The 15,578-nt window shown below is 39.8% G+C and overlaps 1 protein-coding gene and 1 long non-coding RNA gene across 2 annotated transcripts in view; one reads left to right on the top strand and one right to left on the bottom strand.

Annotated features, from left to right (window-relative positions):
- Positions 1-15,578, top strand: part of LOC145491310 (uncharacterized) — a 131,677-nt gene that overhangs the window by 85,238 nt on the left and 30,861 nt on the right. The window lies entirely within an intron of this gene.
- On the bottom strand, positions 4,056-15,566 carry LOC145489562 (coadhesin-like). The gene is made up of 10 exons (XM_081468544.1): positions 15,514-15,566; positions 15,174-15,388; positions 13,558-13,734; positions 12,025-12,310; positions 11,401-11,615; positions 10,358-10,510; positions 8,974-9,150; positions 5,500-5,676; positions 5,027-5,122; positions 4,056-4,075 (listed from the first exon to the last, which is right to left on the bottom strand). Exons 1-10 carry the CDS (start codon positions 15,564-15,566, stop codon positions 4,056-4,058), a joined length of 1,569 nt encoding a protein of 522 aa, XP_081324670.1.

Raw genomic sequence — 15,578 nt, 5'->3', positions numbered from 1 at the left:
TAGACCAAGTCCCTCCCGAATTTTCTTCTATTCATGGTCCAAGGGCAAAGCACGAGTAGCCAAAAATGGAGACCTTACGGTTTATCTGTAAATATAACGGCTGTCAAGTTAAAGGAGAGTAAGCTACAGTCGTTGGAATTGGGTAACGAGATGGCCTGGCCCATCCGTGTAGGAGTTCTGTGTCTTTACTCGGGACGGGATCCTAATCCATAGCAAGCTAATTCCCGGCATTTTTTTTGGTTGCCTTGACAATTCGCAGGTACGACAATATATCCCAGTAGCAGAGAGTCAACGTGAGAGTAACAGGTACACAACATAGAACCACGCTACTCCATTTACCGGGATCATCAACCGGCCTCTTATAGTGCGTATGGCATTATTTAAACTTTAAGAACTTACTTTTACGAGAAGAAGGTTGGCATGAATGAAGATGTGTGCTTCTCCGTTGACCGTCTTTCCCGAACCATTGCGGTCCTGTTACTAAACTCGCACAGTTTGGACTCCCCGTACTTCTTACAAGCATTCTTGGCGTCATCTCCTGACCAGCAACTCTTATTGCTTGCTCAAAAAAACACTTGTAGCCAAGCGCTTCAGCTTTCCCCTTGCAGTATGTTGAAAATTGCATCAGGGCCTTTAGCACTAACTTTTTCGTCAAATAATCTCGGGAAAGGGAAAGCATCCCTAGGGGACCCGTTGCTGTAGCAACCAATAGGTTCCCAGTCAACTTAGAGAGAATGAATGAGTTAACTTTATTCGTAAGTATAGGAGTATTTAGCTTAAATAACTAATTGTGCACACTCAAATGAAAAAGGTAACAGTGTTAGGAACATCAGAATAGTAAGGACGGGACTGCACAGGAAATGTCGTTCGTCTTCTCTATAAATTTTCCATATGCTCCATATGATGAAATTCGAGGTGCTTGGAAATAAGCTCAAAGCTAAAACTAAGGAGAGAACGGAGAAAAAAAATTGTGCAAATCCATGCTAATTAAGACTAGAAATTAAAACGCCTCCACGGTTGTGATTTCCTTTGTTTAAACATGATAGATTATAAGTGTATTTGAAAATGAATTATGTTGTTTTGAAGGGTTCCTAGCCCCCCCTCCATTTTCTCAAGGTGCTCCAGTCCGACTCGCCAACACTCATAGTTTGCAAAACAAAAGGCATGTAGCCCCATTAATTTACCTCCTTACTTTTGGTAAACAAGCACAGTTTCTGATGCCAAGAACCCATAAGACAAACCGCCTTTAGTGGAGCCGCACCTCCCTGTAGCAGTTCCACAAATACCTTACGAACTTGCAGCATTCTGGCCAGTCCAGCATCTGGTGTCATCTGAACCAAACACGTGCACCATGACTCCTTTTTTTGTTGGCTGTAGTCATGCATTGCCCATATTTTTTTGTATTTTATTTGTTTTTTTCTTTTACTGGTGTAGTGCATAACTTATAAATCGATCCGGCTGGCGATAGTCTATTTTCACCGGGACTACCATGTTTGAAGCGGAATGGAGACGCAAAGCCGTAAAGAAGCATGAAGAACAAAAACGCTGCCTCGCAGCCCTCGTCCCCCGCCTACCCTCCCGTGCCCCCTCTGCCCTCGCAAATTTTATGCAAGGATTGGCCTGCTAAGCCACCTCCAAGGCCATCAAAGAAGAGAAGATCGTTAGAGGAAATTGATGTTCGGACAAAAGCCAATTGCGACGACGAGATAGTAAAAGAACGTGCAGGTCGATACGTAATTTACAACAATTACGTTAATTACAAACTACAAAGAAAACTTCACTGCACTACACTACAAGGATTACATAACTTATTCAACTTAAATAAAATAAAGAGTAATTAAGGGAGTCTTAAAAAAACGAGGTTTCAGATAACAGCTACTGTTGTTTTAAAGGTAGTAAAGGTTTCCATTTTTTATCGTGGAAATGGATTTTGTTGTTTTTACTCGCGATAGAACGTTCGGTTTGAAAAGTTTTCTTTTTTAAATTTATCGGCTAACAGTCTTAAACATAAAGAGCCCTTATTTAATTTACGGCGGTAAATAAAATATTTACCTTCAAGTAGGATGTTGTTGACTAGAACTGTTATATAAACCGTTAGGTATCTAAAATCCCAAAAAAGAACATCCTTGATATCAAACCTAACAGTTATATTTAAAGAATTAAGAACAACCTTTAAATCATCTCAAAACATACACACTTTTGTACACTAAAAGATGCTCTGTGGTCTCCAACTCCTTTTCACAAAAATCGCATAAAAGAGTATCTTTTTCTTTAAACTTAAACCCCATCTTGTGAGTACAAGATCCTGTTTAATATTCTATATAGGAATTCTCTTAATTTAGTATCCAATGTTGTTTTGAAGGGCAGTAGATATATCTTTTCCCAGTCTAACTGGGATGTGTGCGTGCTGAAAGCTTCGTTATATTTATTTTGCGCTGTTAATATACTGGATATCTTAAAAGCAAAACTGTCATATAAGACTTCGATTGAAGATTTTGGAAATTGACTTTTTTCCCTTCAATACGTAAATTGAAATCAGTTTTTGAGGAGATAGAGTTTTTATTTGTTTTTAATAGTTTGCGCCATTCTTCAGGAAAAGCATTGAACAGACTGAAAGTAGAAAATGTTCAACTAGTGAAAGAGTTGAATATAATGGTTCCTTATTCCACTTGAACTCTCCCCTTGTGTGGTGGAGGTCTCCAAATTTTACGATTTAGCTTTTGCATCTTGCCAAACCGTTTAAATTTGAACAGGTTGTCACCCAGAGCTCGTCCTCGGCTTTGGTAGCGTCGCACTGGCTTCCGAGTTTCTGTCATTAAAAAAATAAATAAATAAACAAAACTATTCTAACAGCTTTTATTTTTGTTAAAAACTTTGATAAACTATAAGTACAAGAAATTATAAGATATACATTTTTTTTTTTTCTTCTTTCAAGTGATCGGTAATAGAAAAGTGAAAATAATGCGATTGGAAATGAACGAAATTTGCCTCTTTTGTATGTCTGATAATTGCAATAACAGCTACTGAAAAAAGGAATTTTTTTTCAGAAACGAGACTAAAATGAAAAAGTTAATGAACGATTTGAAATCGTCTCGCTATTGGCTGTCTAGTGTGGCAAGCTTAGTTGCCCCCATGCCCGCCTGTCAAAATATTACATAATGTGAAACCAAAGAAGTTTTGTCTCACCTTGACACGTCTGATTGTTGCATTCCCTGGTTGTGCTTTCGGGTCCCAGTCCGCTGCAGTCCTCCCCGCCATTGGAAGGCGGTGGATTGGTACACGTTCTTTCACGCGTCTGTTCTCCACCACCACAAGTCTTTGAGCACTCACCGTACGGTCCCCAATCTGAATAACCACCGTTCACTACGAAAATGGATAAAAGTATAAATAACGAAACAGTATACATAACAATATACATAATAGTGTACATAACAAAATAATATAAATAACAAAACTGTGGATGTCGGACTCGCTATGCAGCCGGCCCCGGTTCGAGTCCCGCTTTGACTACTCCCTGGATTTGTTTCTCGGTAGCCCCGAGTTCAAATCCTCGGCCACGCTTGTAAATAGTCAACTGGTTTGCCTCCGGCCAGTTGGGATTCTTAACAATGTTATATTCAACTTGAATTATTTGTTTCAGTTGTGGCAGTGCTGTCGGGTCCAAGTCCACTGCAGTCCTCTCCGCCATTGGAAGGCGGTGGATTGGTACACGTTCGGAGCGAGTTTGATGGGATCTTCGACAAATTTATAGGTAGGTATTCTTTATTTATCCATTGGTTCACTTGATATAACATGCTTTTCCATCGAACCGTGTTTACTAATGTAACTAAGTTAATTTTCTGTACAGAATGATACTAAAAACTATTAAAAAAACTATCCTATATAATCATTAGCCATAGTGGTTTAACCTTAATTATATAAAATATTTAAAAGAGCTAAGAGTAGGCTGTATCTCAAAGGCAAGCTGTTTCAAAGAACAGAACCGCGATATCGAAAACTTCTAAAGCCTACTTCAGTATTCGGTCTAGGGACGAAAAGGTTGTATTTGGAATTTCTCAGATTATGTGAGTGAACACTGAATATGAGATGCAGACTTAAAAATGATATTTAAACTAGTCAGAGAAGGATTTTGGAGAGCCTTAAACAGAATAATTGCTAGTGGCTTAGAACGCTTTCGCTCCAAAGAATCCCACCCGAGGTCACCGAGTAAAGTGGAAGTTCTTATATTTAAGTCAGAGAAAGTAATGAAACGTGCATCTTTATTTTGTAGTTTTTGGAGTCACTTAGAATGACACACATCTATGCTGCCCCATACAGTATGGTTGGATGAGAGTATGGCTGGATGAGAGTATGGTTGGATGAGAGCTTTATAGATCATAGTAAGAGTCCCACGGGAAACCAAGTTCCCGACACGCTTGATAGGCACACATAGCCTTAGAAAAATGGAGCGAGTAAAAGAGGGGGGAGGGGGAGGGGGAGGGGAAGGGAGGAAGGAAACGCTTGCAGACAAACCCCTGGATTTTGAAAACCGCCCACTTGGCCTTTCATGCCTGAGTGCGCACACTGAGATTTCGTGCTGTCATCGGCTGTCATAAATTAACCAATAAAATCTTCGGCCTTCCGTAGCGGAAGTAAACTTTGAACCAAAATAAACCTTAACTTGTCAAAATATGTCTGAAACAACGAGTGCACGGTGGGGACGGAGAAATCTCGATGAATAAAAGTTGGTAATTTATAATCAAGCTATATTTCTACTCAATCAGTCTAAAAGGAAGGACTGCAAGGATGAAGTTTTAGCACAAATCTGCCAGAAAGTTAAAATGTGAGAAGTATTCAAGTCGCGTTAGTTATCCTTGTGCTCGCAAGATTCGAAATCTTGGAGCACTGTATTCATTCGTCCAGGAATCGATACAAGGTAAAATTAGCAAGTCAACTCCCACAAAGGCAACTCCAGTAAAGAAGCGTTTGCCGGAAACGCCAGATCCGCGAGTCGGTTCGAATGTTATCGCCTGTAGCAAAAACAAACAACGGAAAGTCATCTTGCCAAACCGTTTAAATTTGAACAGGTTGTCACCCAGAGCTCGTCCTCGGCTTTGGTAGCGTCGCACTGGCTTCCGAGTTTCTGTCATTAAAAAAATAAATAAATAAACAAAACTATTCTAACAGCTTTTATTTTTGTTAAAAACTTTGATAAACTATAAGTACAAGAAATTATAAGATATACATTTTTTTTTTTTCTTCTTTCAAGTGATCGGTAATAGAAAAGTGAAAATAATGCGATTGGAAATGAACGAAATTTGCCTCTTTTGTATGTCTGATAATTGCAATAACAGCTACTGAAAAAAGGAATTTTTTTTCAGAAACGAGACTAAAATGAAAAAGTTAATGAACGATTTGAAATCGTCTCGCTATTGGCTGTCTAGTGTGGCAAGCTTAGTTGCCCCCATGCCCGCCTGTCAAAATATTACATAATGTGAAACCAAAGAAGTTTTGTCTCACCTTGACACGTCTGATTGTTGCATTCCCTGGTTGTGCTTTCGGGTCCCAGTCCGCTGCAGTCCTCCCCGCCATTGGAAGGCGGTGGATTGGTACACGTTCTTTCACGCGTCTGTTCTCCACCACCACAAGTCTTTGAGCACTCACCGTACGGTCCCCAATCTGAATAACCACCGTTCACTACGAAAATGGATAAAAGTATAAATAACGAAACAGTATACATAACAATATACATAATAGTGTACATAACAAAATAATATAAATAACAAAACTGTGGATGTCGGACTCGCTATGCAGCCGGCCCCGGTTCGAGTCCCGCTTTGACTACTCCCTGGATTTGTTTCTCGGTAGCCCCGAGTTCAAATCCTCGGCCACGCTTGTAAATAGTCAACTGGTTTGCCTCCGGCCAGTTGGGATTCTTAACAATGTTATATTCAACTTGAATTATTTGTTTCAGTTGTGGCAGTGCTGTCGGGTCCAAGTCCACTGCAGTCCTCTCCGCCATTGGAAGGCGGTGGATTGGTACACGTTCGGAGCGAGTTTGATGGGATCTTCGACAAATTTATAGGTAGGTATTCTTTATTTATCCATTGGTTCACTTGATATAACATGCTTTTCCATCGAACCGTGTTTACTAATGTAACTAAGTTAATTTTCTGTACAGAATGATACTAAAAACTATTAAAAAAACTATCCTATATAATCATTAGCCATAGTGGTTTAACCTTAATTATATAAAATATTTAAAAGAGCTAAGAGTAGGCTGTATCTCAAAGGCAAGCTGTTTCAAAGAACAGAACCGCGATATCGAAAACTTCTAAAGCCTACTTCAGTATTCGGTCTAGGGACGAAAAGGTTGTATTTGGAATTTCTCAGATTATGTGAGTGAACACTGAATATGAGATGCAGACTTAAAAATGATATTTAAACTAGTCAGAGAAGGATTTTGGAGAGCCTTAAACAGAATAATTGCTAGTGGCTTAGAACGCTTTCGCTCCAAAGAATCCCACCCGAGGTCACCGAGTAAAGTGGAAGTTCTTATATTTAAGTCAGAGAAAGTAATGAAACGTGCATCTTTATTTTGTAGTTTTTGGAGTCACTTAGAATGACACACATCTATGCTGCCCCATACAGTATGGTTGGATGAGAGTATGGCTGGATGAGAGTATGGTTGGATGAGAGCTTTATAGATCATAGTAAGAGTCCCACGGGAAACCAAGTTCCCGACACGCTTGATAGGCACACATAGCCTTAGAAAAATGGAGCGAGTAAAAGAGGGGGGAGGGGGAGGGGGAGGGGAAGGGAGGAAGGAAACGCTTGCAGACAAACCCCTGGATTTTGAAAACCGCCCACTTGGCCTTTCATGCCTGAGTGCGCACACTGAGATTTCGTGCTGTCATCGGCTGTCATAAATTAACCAATAAAATCTTCGGCCTTCCGTAGCGGAAGTAAACTTTGAACCAAAATAAACCTTAACTTGTCAAAATATGTCTGAAACAACGAGTGCACGGTGGGGACGGAGAAATCTCGATGAATAAAAGTTGGTAATTTATAATCAAGCTATATTTCTACTCAATCAGTCTAAAAGGAAGGACTGCAAGGATGAAGTTTTAGCACAAATCTGCCAGAAAGTTAAAATGTGAGAAGTATTCAAGTCGCGTTAGTTATCCTTGTGCTCGCAAGATTCGAAATCTTGGAGCACTGTATTCATTCGTCCAGGAATCGATACAAGGTAAAATTAGCAAGTCAACTCCCACAAAGGCAACTCCAGTAAAGAAGCGTTTGCCGGAAACGCCAGATCCGCGAGTCGGTTCGAATGTTATCGCCTGTAGCAAAAACAAACAACGGAAAGTCTTCTCGGAAAACTCTGGAATTTGGGCAGGAGGGGCTTCAAACATCTAAGAGGGAAAATAACGATAATCTTGACCAGTGTCTGAATAAAGATAATCTTTCCCTTGGCCAGACGAAATCACTAGGTTTTCCCACGCAGTAGTGCGAATCTTCTGTCCCGCGGTTTATTATCTTGTCCTTGGCGCATGTGGCATTCAAGAAAGTGATATTAAAATTAAAGGAACAGCTGCAAATTGTGTCGCGCTTGCTTCTGCAATAATGTCCAGGCTTCGAAAAACCAAAGCGTCGGTATTGCAATACAGGATTTCTACCGTCCTGTCGAAGCTGACGACTAAATCCTCTTTCAGCGAGAAAAGTTAAAGCGTTTTGTAAACAAGCTTCGAACGCGTCTTCCCCTTTTGTCTGGCACTCAAAGGTATTAAAATATCTTTGATCGACACATGTCAATGGTATTGGACTAGCCCAGCCAATCACGAGCCCCGTTCGCTGGCGAACGGAGGTTTTCAAAATCCAGGGGTTTGTCTGCAAGCGTTTCCTTCCTTCCCCTCTCCCACCCACCTCTTTCTTTGTTTTGGCTCTCGCCTCATTTTCCGCGCAGAAAAAACACCGAAAATCCCGTTCCTCGGTCTTTCTTTGCTTCCAAACCCCACGGAAACGCTTGCTACGCAGGCTACGAAGAGCGAGCAATGTGGAAAAATATAATGCCCGGGCGGAGTATGGGGTTTGGACGCCTGGATGTTGCTTATACAAGGTAGACGTGTTAATAAACCGCTGTACATGTTTACCATGCTTGCTTGCGGTTAGCACGGTTAGGTTTGCTTGCGGTTAGCGTCAATCCATTTTGCTTGCGGTTAACGTCACTCCATTTTGCTTGCGGTTAGCTTTCATTTGTATGTTAGGGTAACTCTATATTAATTTATATTACTGTTCATTATATCTAGTTTAAATTTTGGAGTGCCAGGGAAGCTAGCAGCAGGGTGGTACAGTGGTAAGAAAGGGCACAGTGGCGCGGGTTCGACTACCACTGAGTGCAAAATTATATAGTTCTTTTTAGTCATAAAATAGTTACAAAACTTAAAATTTTAAGTCATATTTAGTTGACATAGTGTTTCTTCGTTTAGGAACCCGAGAGGAAGTCACCGTCAATCTACGCCCGTGAGGTAGAAACACCTGAGCAATGTCGCGTTTTTCGTCCCCAGTTTCCATGGTCTACGCATGGAACGCCTGGGACCATGACGCCACTTTTGGCGACCAAAACGCTAGAATTTTAAGACTCGGGCTTTCCTACGTTATTCTGTTTACAAAAGGTAAGCAGAATTTACTTATGGTGCTCAAGAAATGGCTCAGAAACTGCTTCACGCGATGCAGTCCTTAATCATCAGGCACGTTGTAACTGAAAATACCTGCGCGGTAATTGACAATGCCCTTGCAAGATCTATCGTACTCAAAGATAGTACCAAAATTTGAGGTCAGACGCTATCCATGAATTAGAAAGCACCAACAAAGAGATTTTTACAGTTGTTACTCCGAGATCTATGAATATCCCCTTGTATTTATTTGCAATTTGTAGTTTACGATTAACTACAGAACAAAGCTAATAACAGTCTCAAGTGATTTCCATTATACCTGGACATTCCTGGATGTTGCATTCCATGGTAGAAGTGTCAGGTCCAAGGACACTGCAGTCTTCTCCTCCGTTTGCCGGGGGCGGATTGGTACATGTCCTGTTACGCCTCTTCACCCCACCTCCACAGGATTTTGAACACTCGCCGTACGGTCCCCAATGCGAGTAATTACCGTTTACTATATAAGCGAGACAAGAAGAAACAAATCGGACCTCTCAGAATGATAAATTCAATGGATTACTTGCATATTATGTGGAAGTGAATAATTAAAATAACTGTCTAATTTCACGTGCGCTGATTGGCTTATTTTTATCATCAATAAGAGTACAGACGAATAAAATTTTAACTTTCAGGTCTCAAATTGTGAACTTTTTAACCAATGAGATTTTATGGACTTTTTTAAGTACATGTAGCCAGTAAAAAGCAAGAAGAAGAGCTATTGACAATGTTCGTGTCATTTTGAATAAACTTCACTTATCTTTGTTTAAGTGAAGTTTACGGTGTCTTTCTCCACATTTATTCCCAGCATTTGACCATTTTGGGGTCTTTTTATTGTAAAAAAACAAATTAACGTCAGTTTTTTATGCGTCTGTCCTCTTCGTCATAACATTCTCAAAGTTTACTGCGGAACCACGAGCCGCAGGCAATGGTTCCACAGCCACTTTGACGATGTTATGACGTAATATATCATCAATAAGAGGACATACCCATAAAATCTGACGTCAATTTGTTAAAACTGCTCATTTTTTACCGATAGCTTGCGTACCCACCGTTATCTAGAAAAACACCTTGTTGCACGGTAGGTTTCTTTCAGTAATGGATGTTTTAGTGTGTGTTCTGGAATTTTACAGTTTGGCAGTGTTACTCAATGGGAAGCTAGTCATATCTGGCTCAATAACGGTAAATAGTATACAGATTTAGCCAAGGCTAAAAGCAGAGCTCCTGGGCCTTGTTTTTACACAGGCTGATTAAGTTAACCCAGGATAAGCGAGAATTTTGATTTGTGTGTTTTCTCTTTAACTTGGCAGTGAGGTTTAGTTGTTTGGCCTTCTGAATTTGAGTAATCTCAAACTACACAGAACATAAGGAGTGAAAAACATTTTTATAAGAAAAATTTATACTTCGGTTAACTTTTAATCCTGGGTTAGCTTTAACCGGATCAGTTCCGAATCACCCAGCCATGATTACAGTAAGTTAAACTGTTTTGAGCCCGCGATGCAATTTAAAAGCCGGTAGGTGGTCAGCAGTTAACTTTAAAAACTCCAAAGATGTGCTAACTTCAGTGGAATTGTCGTCCTTACTTTCTTCGCGGGATGAGTGAGACAGGGTCGGTGGTCGTCACCTAGGCCTTATGGAATTTATCAGTTGCTATTCGCCAATTTTACCTGGACACCGCTGATTGTTGCATTCCCTGGTAGAACTGTCGGGTCCCAGTGCACTGCAGTCTTCTCCACCATGTGATGGTGGTGGATTGGTACACGTTCTTTTACGCGTCTGTTGTCCACCCCCACAAGTCTTCGAGCATCTACCGTACGGTCCTCAATCTGAATAACCACCGTTTACTACAAAAATGGATGATAGTATAAATAACAAAAAATGTGTTGACCTGTAACGGTCCGTTTCTATGTTCTTATAATAATAATTTTATTTACATAGCGCCATATTTTCTAAATGCCCATGGTGCCGACTGCAATAGAAATAGGGAAAAGATACAAAAAAATAGTAATAAAAAATGAGTAAAAATCAAGGCATTGTTGAAAAAATTAAATGATAAAACACAAAATAGCTTTTTAAAAAAAGGTAGGTAAAATGTCTATTGGAAAAATGTGAATGAAATTCAGGGAATTTTAAGATGTCTTTTGTTTATAGCAATAAAATCCCAACAGTTTAAGTCATACAGAAAAATGCTTTACAACCGTTTTTCCTGGAACACTACGCAGAGGCCCGGATTTTGTATATTATTTACCCTAGCGAAGAAGTCTTACTTGTAGCCTAGCTATTTAGGATCCTCTCCAAGCCATACTGGGCAAATAATCTTTTCGTTTGTTTTTTAGCCTAGCGCAGGACGCCTCCTTTAGGGTTAGGGTTAGGGTTACGCCTAGCTCTTCACAATGCTTTCCCAGCCATACTGGGGGAAATGACCTTTCTTTGTATGTTTTTTAGCGTAGCGCTTAGCCTATACTGTAGCTTCTGGCAATCCTCTCGCTGCCACACCGGGCGAAGGATATTTATTGGTATGTTTTACAGCCTGGCTCAGGAGTCTAGCTTTTAGCCTAGCTCTTCACAATAATCTCCCAGCCACTGTGGAAGCCACTGTGGAAAAGGCTTTTTTTGTATGTAGAAGTCTAGTTTCTTTTGGAGGTGCCAGAATTTGAAGTCGTTGATAAGATGATCCGAATGTAGCTGATAATATTGTCCATATCCTTACCTGGGCACTTCTGTTTGTTGCATTCGCTGGTACTGCTGTCTGGTCCCAGTCTACTGCAATTTTTTCCTCCGTTTGCCGGTGGTGGATCAGTACACGTTCGTTTTCGCGTCTTCACCCCACCTCCACAAGTCTTGGAACAGTCGCCATACGGTGTCCAATCCGTGTAACCTCCGTTAACTATAATAGGTGCGTGACAAAGAGCCAATTTTGTATTTCTGTACAATTACGTCAAGGGAAACGAGTTTGATGGTATCTTCGACAAATTCATTGTTTGCATCTCGAATTTAAAAAAGTATCCCGTCAAAACCCGTTTGCTTTACAAAAGACAAGCAAAATTTACTTATGGTTTTCAAGAAATGGCTCAAAAATTGCTTCAAATGTGCAGTGTTAATCATCATGCAGGTTTTAAAAAACTTGCATGGTAATTGACAATACCTTTTAAAAGGTCTAGCGAGCTCAAAGATAAAGTTGAGTCCGGACGTTATCTGTGAATTACAGAGCACCATCAATAACTGACGTCAAAGGCACTAGAAACTGGCAGTTTAGCAGCTGTTAGGCCTTGATAAATATTTGACTAAAGCTAGTGAATCAAATAAGTAAAGGATGGGTGAAATAATTTTTTACTGCAAGAAAGAAGTTGTTACTCCGAGATCTATGAATATCACTTTGTATATATTTGCAATTTGTAGTTTAGGATTAATTTTAACAAAGTTAAAAACAGTCTCATATATGCCTGGACATCCTTGGATGTTGCATTCCATGGTAGAAGTGTCAGGTCCAAGGACACTGCAGTCTTCTCCTCCGTTTGCCGGGGACGGATTGGTACATGTCCTGTTACGCGTCTTCACCCCACCTCCACAAGATTTTGAACACTCGCCGTACGGTCCCCAATTCGAGTAATTACCGTTTACTATATGAAAGAAAAGAAGAAAGAAATCAGACCTCTCAGAATGATAAATTGAATGGATTACTTGCATATCATTTGGAAGTGAATTTTTACAATAACTGTCTAATATCTCGTGCGCTGATTGGCCTATTTTTATCATCAATAATAGTAGAGACGGATAAAATTTTAATTTATGCAAACTTTTAAGTTTAACTTTCAGGTCTCAAATTGTGAACTTTTTAACCAATGAGATTTTATGGACTTTTTTAAGTACATGTAGCCAATAGAAAGCGAGAAGAGCTATTGGCAATGTTCGCGTCATTTTGAATAATCTTGATTTATCTTTGTTTAAGGCAAGTTTACGGCGTTTTTTCCCCACATTCATTCCCAGCATTTGACCATTTTGGGGTCTTTTTATTGTAAAAAAGAAATTGACGTCAGTTTTTTATGCGTCTGTCCTCTTATTGATGATAAATTCCGTCATAACATTCTCAAAGTTTATTGCGGAACCACTCGCCTGCGGTTCGTGGTTACACAGCCACCTTGACAATGTTATGACGCAATATATCATCAATAAGAGGACAGACGCACAAAAAACTGACATCAAATTGTTAAAACTGCTCATTTTTTACCGATAGCTTGCATACCTACCGCTATCTAGAAAAACATTTTATTGCACGGTAGGTTTTTTTCAGTAATGGATGCTTTAGTGTGTGTTATGAAATTTTACACTTTGGCTGTGTTACTCAATGGGAAGCTAGTCATATCTGGGTCAATAACGGGAAATTGTTTACAGATTTAGCCAAGCCTAAAAGCTGAGCTCCTGGGCCTTGTTATTACACAGTTTGATTAAGCTAACCCAGGATAAGCGAGAATTTTGATTTGTGCGTTTTCTCTTTAACTTGGCGGTGAGGTTTTCTGCTTAGCTGTATGGCCTTTTGAGTTTGAGTAATCTCAAACTACACAGAACATAAGCAGTGAAAAACATTTTTATTCAAGAAAAATTTATACTTCTGTTAACTTTTAATTCTAAGCTAGCTTTAACCGGATAAGTTCCAAATCACCCAGCCCTGATTACAGTAAGTTAAACTGGTTTGATCTGGTTTGATCCAATCGAAAAGCCGGTTGTTGGTCAGCAGTTAACTATAAAATCTCCAAAGTTGTGCTAACTTCAGTAGAATTGTCGTCCTTACTTTCTTCGCGGGATGAGTGAGACGGGGTCGCTAGTCGTCACTTTATGGAACTTATCGGTTGCTATTTGCCCATTTTACCTGGACACCCCTGACTGTTGCATTCCCTGGTAGAACTGTCGGGTCCCAGTCCACTGCAGTCTTTTCCACCATGTGATGGTGGTGGATTGGTACACGCTCTTTTACGCGTCTGTTGTCCACCCCCACAGCTCTTTGAGCATTTACCGTACCGTCCCCAATCTGAATAACCACCGTTCACTACGAAAATCGATAATAGTATAAATAGCAAAAAATATGTTTACCTACAGCGATCCCTTTATAGGTCACCATAATAGTAATCATTTTATTTACAAAAAACCAAATTTTCTAACTGCCCATGGGGCCCATTACAATAAAAATAACGCAAAGAAACAAAAAATAGTAATAAAGAATGACTAAAAAACAAGGCATTGATAAAAAAAAAAATGAACTGATAAAAATTAAAATAGCTTTCACAGAAAAGGTAGGTGAAATGTCTATTGGAAAATTGTGAAAGAAATTCAGGGATACCGTAATTTTAAAATGTCTTTTGATTATAGCAATAAAATCGCAACAGCTTAAGGGCCCATTAACCGATTTATGCGCGCGCTCGCGCGCGTTGCTAAGGAGGTGAAATTTCACTTCCGGTTACTTACGTCAGCCTGAGCGCGGAAAATAAAAACAACTCAATAACTTGCAAATTCGCTTACATTTTAGATGTTTTTCTTTGTGTTTCACAAAATGCAAAGTAAAAAAAGTACAAGCAAAGACAAAATAAGAAAAAGATAGAAAAGCAAGAGCAATTCCGTGTGACTTTGTCTGATCTTACCGAAGTGCGCTGGTAGTGTAAATTGCGCACGCGCTGATAGGGTAACTTCCAATATATATCGGGCGCACTTTCGGTTTCTTTAAATGCTAAAGGAAACTCGGTTTTTCATTAAATCTAGCCTTTTTCGACGGATTTCGATTAAAGCCAACGTTGGAAAGATAGCTATGCATTCCTTTTTCAAAATCATGCTTTTCCCAGAAAATTACGAATATTTTAATATTTTAAAATTCCCTCAAAATCTGACCTTTCAAAAATGAAACAAAATCTATGCTTAGCGTAATGAGGATTTAAATTAAAATATTAAATCAATGAAAAAAATCCCGATAACGTAATTTGCCTGGGAGCCTTTGCGAAATAACTCTGAACTAACAAAAAATGATGAGGTTATATGAGAATAACTTTTCCTTAGCAACGGCTCGAAAAGATCGGTTAATGGGCCCTTAAGTCATACGGAAGAATGCTTCACAACGTTTCTTCCTGGAAAACTGGGCAGAGGCCCGGATTTTATATTATTTAGCCTAGCGCAGGAGTCTTACTCTCAGCCTAGCTCTTCAAAATGCTCTCCCAGCCATATTGGGCAAATGATTTTTCTCTGTATGTTGTTTTAGCCAGCACTGTAGCTCCTGGCAATCCTCTTCCAACCACACTGGGCGAAGGATCTTTCTTTGTATGTTTTATAGCCTAGCTCAGGAGTCTAGCTTTTAGCCTAGCTCTTCCCAATATTCTCCCAGCCACTCTGGGAAAGGCTTTTTTTGAATGTAGTTAGTCTAGTTTCTTTTGGACGTGCCAGAATTTGGAGTCGTTGATAAGATGATCGAAATGCAGGCGATAATATTGTCCATATCCTTACCTGGGCACTTCTGCTTGTTGCATTCGCTGGTACTACTGTCGGGTCCCAGTCTACTGCAATTTTTTCCTCCGTTTGCCGGTGGTGGATTGGTACACGTTCGTTTTCGCGTCTTTACCCCACCTCCACAAGTCTTGGAACAGTCGCCATACGGTTGCCAATCCGTGTAACCTCCGTTAACTATAAAATGTGAGTGACGAAAAGCCAACTTTGCATTTCTGTACAATTACCTTAAGGGGAATGAGTTTGATGGTATCTTCGACAAATTCATTGTTTGCATCTCGAATTTAAAAATATATCCCTTCAAAACCCGTTTGCTTCACAAAAGGTAAGGAAAATTTACTTATGGTGCTCAAGAAATGGCTCAAAAATTGCTTTAAATGATGCAGTGTTCATTATCATGCAGGT

This window comes from Orbicella franksi, chromosome 6 (assembly GCF_964199315.1).
Source record: "Orbicella franksi chromosome 6, jaOrbFran1.1, whole genome shotgun sequence".
Classification (NCBI taxonomy): domain Eukaryota; kingdom Metazoa; phylum Cnidaria; class Anthozoa; order Scleractinia; family Merulinidae; genus Orbicella; species Orbicella franksi.
This window is presented reverse-complemented; position numbering and strand designations above follow the sequence as displayed.